Consider the following 9,087-nt stretch of genomic DNA (forward strand, 5'->3'; position numbering starts at 1 on the left):
GCTGGAAGACCCAAGATCTCGGACGCAAACCCAGCTTTCTGACACTGGGCTCTACAGTGCGACCCAAAATCCTTTGGTAATCCTCAGATTTCATGACGCCTTGCACACATTCAAGGCACCCAGTGCCAGAGGCAGCAAAACAACCCCAAAACATCATTGAACCTCCACCATATTTCACTGTAGGTACTGTGTTCTTTTCATTGTAGGCCTCATTCCATTTTCGGTAAACTGTAGAATGATGTCCTTTACCAAAAAGCTCTTGGTCTCATCTGTCCACAAGACGTTTTCCCAGAAGGATTTTGGCTTACTCAAGTACATTTTGGCAAACTGTAGTCTTGCTTTTTTTATGTCTCTGTGTCAGCAGTGGGGTCCTCCTGGGTCTCCTGCCATAGCATTTCATTTCATTTAAATGTCGACGGATAGTTTGCGCTGACACTGATGCTCCCTGAGCCTGCAGGACAGTTTGAATTTCTTTGGAACTTATTTGGGGCTGCTTATCCACCATCCGATCTATCCTGCATTGCAACCTTTCATCAATTTTTCTCTTCCGTTCACGCCCAGAGAGATAAGCTACAGTGCCATGGGTTGCAAACTTCTTGATAATGTTGAGCACTGTGGACAAAGGCAAATCTAGATCTCTGGAGATGGACTTTGTAACCTTGAGATTGTTGATATTTTTCCACAATTTTGGTTCTCAAGTCCTCAGACAATTCTCTTCTCCTCTTTCTGTTGTCCATGCTTAGTGTGGCACACACAGACACACAATGCAAAGACTAAGTGAACTTCTCTCCTTTTTATCTGCTTTCAGGTGTGATTTTTTATATTGCCCACACCTGTTACTTGCCCCAGGTGAGTTTAAAGGAGTATCACATGCTTGAATCAATCTTATTTATCCACAATTTTGAAAGGGTGCCAAGAATTTTGACCAACCCATTTTTGGAATTTTGTGTGACATTATGTCCAATTTGCTTTTTTTCCTCCCTTTTTTTGTTTTGTTCCAATAAACACAAAGGGAATAAACGTGTATAGCAATTTTTCTGGAAAAAATTCTGGGGCACCAACAATTTCGGCCATGACTGTATATATATATTTTGATACACTTTTTTAATATCAACTTGAGGATTCTAGTTCTCTAGCGCCCCCTATCACTTATCACCCTACTATTGCACTTACATGTAATCCATAAAATCAGGCATGGTATAAACACAGGCAAAACACTGTTCTCTAACATGGTGTCCAAGCCCCGCCCAGCGTGATTATGTCACTGCCCACTTGACTTTTTCAAAGCATTCTTTGAGAATGCCAATTGGGCGCGACGCTGCTGATGTCCCAATACTTTTGACACTAGTAAGTCATCAGCCCAATTTGACCCATGAAACAAATAATCTGACCACTCCCTGAAAGTTTTAATTTCTGACTGGGCCAGCCCCTGCTCCTGCCACCTTCCCCTGCTGCAGTGTACTTAAACAGCAGGACCCTGCACAGCTACCACTTAGCAAACATTAGGATTTCAGGCAAGATTAGTCATTTATTATCTATGCAAACTGAATTGCCAGTTGGAGCAAAGTTGTTAGCGCACAAAAATGTAACCAATATGTGGTTTGTAATATGTGAGGAATGGAAGAGGAATCACTGCTGGCATTATACGGTACTCTATTGCATGGAAGCCCCTACAATCAGCCCCTCAGTCCTGTCATCTAATCATCAGGGGCTGTTCAGTGAGTCCCAAATGTAAATAAATTATATCAAGAAACACTACAAAGTATCATTTGAGTGACAGCTGTCTGCCTTGGGCTGTTGATATTACATCCAAGATGGCAGCGCTCAGCTGCAGTCTCAGTCCTGTGCAATAGCATATAATCAATCATTATAGGGAGCTTTAATTAAGGAAATAGGCTTATTTGGCATACAGTCCATGCAAAGATTGTTACTAATAGCAAAAGTATGGGTACAGAATCTCTTGAAGCTTAAAGAAGAGGTACAGTCCCATCACGAAAAATTTAAAGTCAGCAGCTACAAATCCTGCAGCTGCTGACTTTTAATATATGGACACTTACCTGTCCAGGGATCCCAGACGATCTTCTGATCTGCTGTTGGGTGCATCCGCCCCTATTCCTGGTAAGAAAACCCAGCAGTGAGTAAAGCCTTTCGGCTTCACAGCTGGTTCTCTACTGTGCATGTGCGAAGCACACTGAGCTTTCTGATTGGTCCAGCGGCGGAGGAAAGAGGAGGAGAAGGCTGCCCTATCTCCTGGAAGTGGGGAACGGTACCTGTCAAAAAAAGGTGCCAAATGTGGCACCGGAGGGGGGTGAGACGGATAGGCGGAAGTTCCACTTTTGAGTGGAACTCCGCTTTAAGCTCTCTTTCATGTGTTTTACATTGTAAAGGCCTTTTAAGATAAGGTAAGAACATCCTTGGATGTCCTTCTCTTCAAATTACAGCCTGGTTTTGTGAACTGTCTTTATACCTTCAAAGATGAATGGAGCTAGCTTAATATTGCTCATTCCACCCCACCAATCTGTCTATCTGGTCCACTACAAGCTGACCCCTGTCAAAAAAAGGTTTTGTCCATCCTTCTGTTTTTAGAATCCCTCAAAACATGTCTATGTGTCATGCATTACAATTTCCATGACTACCGAGATCCTGACTGCTAGTGGAACCAGCAATACTCGTGTATTTTTTCAATCTTGGAAGCTATAACTCTATTTACACCAGAAGCCACTTAAAACGGAAAGCTACTTGAAATGGTCAGATCGCTTTATTTATAGCACGCAAAGTCCTTTACCACTCCCCTTCTAATTAGCTATGCAGAGTCGTTGGCCAAAGAAAAACATGCTTTTAAGATCAGAGTGAGAGAGAGCTAGTATAAAATATGAAGGAAATAAAAGGCTTAATTTTTAAGAGGGAATGAAAGAAAATAATATAAAATATGAGGCAAAAAATTATAAGTTGTTCCATGCAAACACCGCAAGCAGCAGCGACTTCTTTTGTTCTAATTGTATGTATACCAGAAAGCATTCAACAGAAAGCTCATTGAATAAACATAATTACTAACAATCTGTCTTTATTAATGTGACAATGGATACAGACTGCCCTATTAATACATCCTGATCTATTTCTTGAGTGGCCTGTGTTCCAGAGGACAGGTCACGTGGCACCGTTAACAAATAATTAAAAGCAATGCACAGAAAGAGCACAGAACTGTGACCATACAGAGGTGATTAGAGCCCTTGGCTCTAAACAATACAGCAATGAAAAAAGAAAATGTATGTATCCCAAGCCTGATTACAATTTACAGATGTTAAAGTGGCTATATAGCTCCTGTAGCACACATAACTCCCTCCCTCACCTCTGCTTCCTCAAGTTGTATGAAAGGTTTGCTCAGGAATTATTGGGCGTGTGCCTGTATTACATAAAGGCAAAATTTCACCTCTGCAGCATACCATAATAAATGATACCACTGGCATTCAGGACTCCATATATAGGAAGGGTATTATTCAAAAACACCAAAGGTGCTTGTTTAGTTATCACAGTACGTCACCACCATATTATTGCTCATGCACTAGCTGGGATATCAACTATAAAGCAAACACACACCACTGGCCTTGAACCTTAACAACTGTACATTGAAGCAAAGATCTTACATAATGTTTGAAGGTCCAGTGAATACATTGTTGTAGTTTATGTGAACTGTGAACATTCCATAACTTTAAACAATATAGGGATCCATAAGTGGCTACATACCTCCTACAGCATACACATGAATACCACCCTCACCCTTACCTAAACAGCAAAACCACCATAACAACACAGTGGAATGACACATTTCTGAAAACACTATTCAACTGATGCTGGTTTGTTAGTAACCAATCTGCCCTCATAACCTAATTCATAAACGAGGGCCTAAATATGTCTCTTTGCTTCAAAAGGTTCTGCTACTGAGCATTTGGGAAGCAATTTCTGATATTATTCATGTTCTGCTACTTGGTACTTTTGGTTTCTGGAATCTGCTCCTGATCTTAGTTTGAGAACCTTGTATCGTATGATGGCCTATTTTACTCAACTGCCTTTGGTAATAGTCAAGCTTAGACTGTGGCTTCTGTCTGTATGCTTGCTTCGACCTTCTGCTGGTCTGCCACCTACCCTGACCTCTGGGTTGAACCGGACCACGACTCTGCTTCATGATTTGGTACCGCTCTGAGTTGTCAGCTGTTCCCAGCCAGAAAGAGTCCCACAGATAGCCCTAAAGCCAACACAAGCAGCTCTAAAGTCAACTGCATCCCCACTGATAAGGACAAGACAGTAAAACTTGCATTTTGCCAACAACCTCCTGCCACGAGCTAGTGGCACAAAGGGTCCACCTTATCTGTGACATTGGAAATGTTAAATTGCTAGGTTCTCTGGGATAACCATGCATTCTGACACCACTAGTTTACCATTTTTTTTACCATAGTGCTAGTTTTGCCTGTAGAAATACAAACCGCTAAGCAAAAGCCTATAAAAATTATATCTTTTTTATGGCTCCTATTTGGAAAAATGAGATACCAATAGCCTTACCTTGAACTGACAATCACATGTCACACTGTCTCCGATTCTTAAACACTCTCCGTCAAATTTACAGGTATTGGTGTCACATAGAAAAAGATCATTTTCTCTGTCATCAAAACCTGAAATGTAAAGAGAAGAAAAGTAAAAAAAAAAAATATGAACTGAAATCAAGAAAAATAAAAACTACATCATAGAATGGGTGATTTACTTTTATTAGCTGATACTCTTTCTTACTTCTAAGTTTATAAGGGCTGGATTATTATTTGAATTAGACACACAGCAGGGGAATATACTGAGACTGGAGCAACTGGAATCTGGAGCAGCTGTGCATGGCATCCAACCAGCTTATAGCTTTCGTTTTCAAAGCTTAAAGCTGATTGGTTACCCTGCACATCTGCTCCAGATTCTGTCTGCTCCCGTTTTAGCAAATTCCCCCCAGTATTGTCAAGACAGAAGGAACACATTCTGGTTCATAAAATGAGATCAGTCTTTCTATAATGTTTTTACTCGATGACATACTGGGACCCTTATATTAAAGTACAATAATAGTAACGGGCAATGGTAATTATTTTATTAATGCCTAATTTGATTGCAGATTGGTCGCCTCTAAAAGCTTAAACTGCAAGGAATAAGGGTACCCTGTTCTTTACACACGGAAGTGAAATAAAGCAGCATTCTTCATAGGCTTTTCTTTTTTTTTCTATGGACAGTATAAGACATCTGGGTGGGGGGGAGGGGTGTTTAGAAATACCAGAGTTCAGCTTGAAAGATACAATATTAAACAGAACATACCCATATACATTAGACTTCAGATCCATTAAGATTTAACTGTATTGATTCTTTCATTACATTCCTCTGTTAGAAACCACATCATCGTATTAAAAATGAAAGAAGAGTCAGCAGACAATAGCAGAGTCCTTAACATATTTATACTGTAGCTGATTTGCCCTTTCAGGGTAGAAGGATAGGTTTTAACCAAATCAAACATATTAGAAAAGAGCTACAGAAGGTTCAGCCATGTGTGATGTATACAGTAACCTAGAGATAACATATCGCTCCTATAGAATATACTTTAGGAATATCATACAAAGCTAATAACCCATAACAAATCTATCACTGCCTTCATAAAGGATACTGTTAGTTCAATACAGACATCAGTAGCTTATTATTGACAAGGACAATAAAAGGGTATGATTCTAAAAGCTTAAAAAAAAAAAAAAAAAAGCCATGATCGCCCAATTATCTTATTAAATAGGTTTCAGCCACAGAGATGATTTACAGGTGCAGTAACTCCAGGGCTCATCCTTCCTTATTTAATTAGCATATTTCACAACTTGGCAGTCAATACAACACCAGTCATGACCTAATGCTGAAATTTAGATAAGGTTACCACAGCTAAATTGATGCGACAAAGCAGCATTTTGGATTTTTGTCCTGAATTTGACCTTTTTTTTTTTTTTTTTTTTTTTTCATTTTGCGTATGGGGTATCATCTGCATAAGCAATTAACTCCCCAGTGACTGTAGCCATTGCAATGGCCCACAAATCATGTTACATCAGTTTTCATTCATTCTTTCATTCATTTGTAGTTAAGGAGAGCAAGCAATTTGTCACTGCTCATACTGCAAAACCACTAGTTATTGTAATGCTTTATGTTTAAGCAAATATAAGTGTAGAATGAAGATATTCACAAAATCAGGTATAAAAAGGTACAACCTTAATTTTTTTTTCAGCCTTTAAAAAAGAAAAGAAAAATAACAAGTTTAAACATAGTGTGATAGTATATATTCATATGTAATGCTGCAGTTTGACATCCCTTGATGTTTGTGCAGCCAAAGTCAAATCTGACACATGACAAACTAACAATTCTACTGTCTGCAGACTTTCTTCTGTATGACTATAGATTGATCTATTGGTCAATTAACGGTATGTATACATTATGAATCATTCATTACGCTGAGCACGATATGAAAGTTTTCCATGTTCAAAAGAACACACTGAAATGGATGAAACCAGTCATGTGCATACATTATCAATATCTACTTCAGCCAATAAATCCCATGTCAACAGAACTTTTTTGCCTTTCTGGAATAGCTAATAAGTGCAAGGATGGGGAAAAATTTACACATTGCTATTGCCATGATTAATCACCATGGAATTCCAACATTTCCAAGTCATTGTATACAGTAACTACTAACAGATCTAATAATCCAAGCATTATTAGTAAACAATGGAAAAAAAGAGTTGTGTTTTTATACATGGTGGGTTGTGGAATTTTTTCATAGGCAGCTTAAAGTTGAACAGGTAATGAAACTTTATATGATATTTTTCACTATTGTGGAAATCTTGGTGACTTACAATATATCAAATATATATATATAAAAAAAATCATATCATAGATATATTTATCTATATAAATATATATATCTATATTCTTCTTTTATTCCCATATATTTATATTTTCCAAAATATATATATATATATATATATATATATATATATATATATATATATATATATATATATATATATATATATATATGTCAAAAATATATATCAAAATGTATATATGAAAAATCTTATATATATATATATATATATATATATATATATATAAAAATTTGGAAAAATAAAAAATATATATTTTTTTATATTTATATATATATATATATATATATATATATATATATATATATATATATATAATATAAATATAAAAAAATATATATTTTTTATTTTTCCAAATTTTTATATATATATATATATAAATAAAAGATATATAAACATAGTGTGTGTATATATATATAACAAATCTTTGTCTACGTATCCACTATCCATATCCAAGTCGGTGATATTGATTGTAGTGGTTTTTAGGCATCCCACAAGTGAATGGAAGGTTGGTGTAGGGATGGAAGGTTTGGTGCGGGGATGGAAGGTTTGGTGATGGAAGGTTTGGTGCGCGGATGGAAGGTTTGGTGTAGGGATGGAAGGTTTGGTGTAGGGATGGAAGGTTTGGTGATGGAAGGTTTGGTGCAGGGATGGAAGGTTTGGTGTAGGGATGGAAGGTTTGGTGTAGGGATGGAAGGTTTGGTGTAGGGATGGAAGGTTTGGTGTAGGGATGGAAGGTTTGGTGTAGGGATGGAAGGTTTAGTGTAGGGATGGAAGGTTTGGTGATGGAAGGTTTGGTGCAGGGATGGAAGGTTTGGTGTGAGGATGGAAGGTTTGGTTTGGAGATGGAAGGTGGAAGGTTTGGTGTGGGGATGGAAGGTTTGGTGTGGGGATGGAAGGTTTGGTGTGAGGATGGAAGGTTTGGTGTGGGGATGGAAGGTTTGGTGTGGGGATAGAAGGTTTGGTGTGGGGATAGAAGGTTTGGTGTGGGGATAGAAGGTTTGGTGTGGGGATAGAAGGTTTGGTGTAGGGGTGGACGGTTTGGTGTGGGGATGGAAGGTTTGGTGTGGGGATGGAGGAGCAGATAACATGGACTATGTAGGATGACTGAGGGAAAGCCTTGCTGCCTATGTGTCAGTGTCTGCAGTAGAGGATCACTTACCAGAACAGTTCCAGCCTGTCGGGGTTTGGCAATCACTGAGGGAGGTGGGAAAAGCTGCAAGTTTCCCCGGTCGAGCTATTATTAGTAGAAGAGACGATAAGAACAAGGAGCAAAGGCAATCCCAAAGTGTCCAGCAGCAGCCCGGTCTGTGCGGCTCTCCCCCCACCATGTCTATAGAGGCAGGCGGCACTCGGAGATGTGAAGAGAGGAGCAGCGGCTTATCATGACGGGTTCCCCGGCCGGCCGGCAATGACACTCTCCCAGTCCTCTCCCAGTCCTCTCCCAGTCGGTGCAGCAGGACGACAATTCCAGACGGTGCCGGAGACAGAGCGCAGCGATGGGGAGATGGCAGAGCAGTACCGACACTGCCGGGAGGGGGAGAGGAGAGGAGAGCTAGGAGAGGGGCGGAGAGATCCGCACTGAGGACAACACACACTGGAGACTGGGAGCCAACCTATGTGCTGACAAAATCCCCGACATCCATTGTATCAATAACACTACCGGCTCTATCAGTTCTATAGGAACAGACCATGGCTCACTCATGTCAGGGTGTAAAAGATATCCTTATTCTGTAACATCTATACACATCCACTATTCATTGGCCCTTATATCTATTCTTCCTATCATCCTGTATTCTCTGCCTCCTGGTGTGAGCTCCCAAACCTCTCCTTTTCTCTCTCACTTCCTGTTTGGAACCCGCAGAGCATGTAAGGTGCGTGTAAGGTGCATGTAGGTGTATGTAAAGTACATGTAAGATATATGTAAAGTGCATGTAAGATGTATGTAAGATATATGTAAAGTGCATGTAAGGTGTATGTAAAGTACATGTAAGATATATGTAAAGTGCATGTAAGGTGTATGTAAGATATATGTAAAGTGCATGTAAGGTGTATGTAAGATATATGTAAAGTGCATGTAAGGTGTATGTAAGATATATGTAAAGTGCATGTAAGGTGTATGTAAGGTGCAGTCATGTACACTGCTCTAGGC

The 9,087-nt window shown here is 39.2% G+C and overlaps 1 protein-coding gene across 2 annotated transcripts in view; it reads right to left on the reverse strand.

The window, feature by feature from the left end:
* Positions 1–8,544, reverse strand: part of TMEFF2 (transmembrane protein with EGF like and two follistatin like domains 2) — a 1,235,357-nt gene extending 1,226,813 nt beyond the window's left edge. The window contains exons 1-2 of one of the 2 annotated variants that reach the window (XM_073633100.1): positions 8,098–8,544; positions 4,558–4,667 (exon numbers count right to left, since the gene is read on the reverse strand). In XM_073633100.1, coding sequence (XP_073489201.1) covers positions 4,558–4,667; positions 8,098–8,266 — 279 coding nt within the window. In that variant the 5' untranslated portion in view covers positions 8,267–8,544. The remainder of the gene's footprint in view (positions 1–4,557; positions 4,668–8,097) is intronic. The other variant, XM_073633101.1, reaches the window with a different exon arrangement.
* Between the last annotated feature and the right edge of the window lie 543 nt (positions 8,545–9,087).

Source organism: Aquarana catesbeiana, linkage group LG06 (genome assembly GCF_042186555.1).
Source record: "Aquarana catesbeiana isolate 2022-GZ linkage group LG06, ASM4218655v1, whole genome shotgun sequence".
Taxonomy (NCBI): domain Eukaryota; kingdom Metazoa; phylum Chordata; class Amphibia; order Anura; family Ranidae; genus Aquarana; species Aquarana catesbeiana.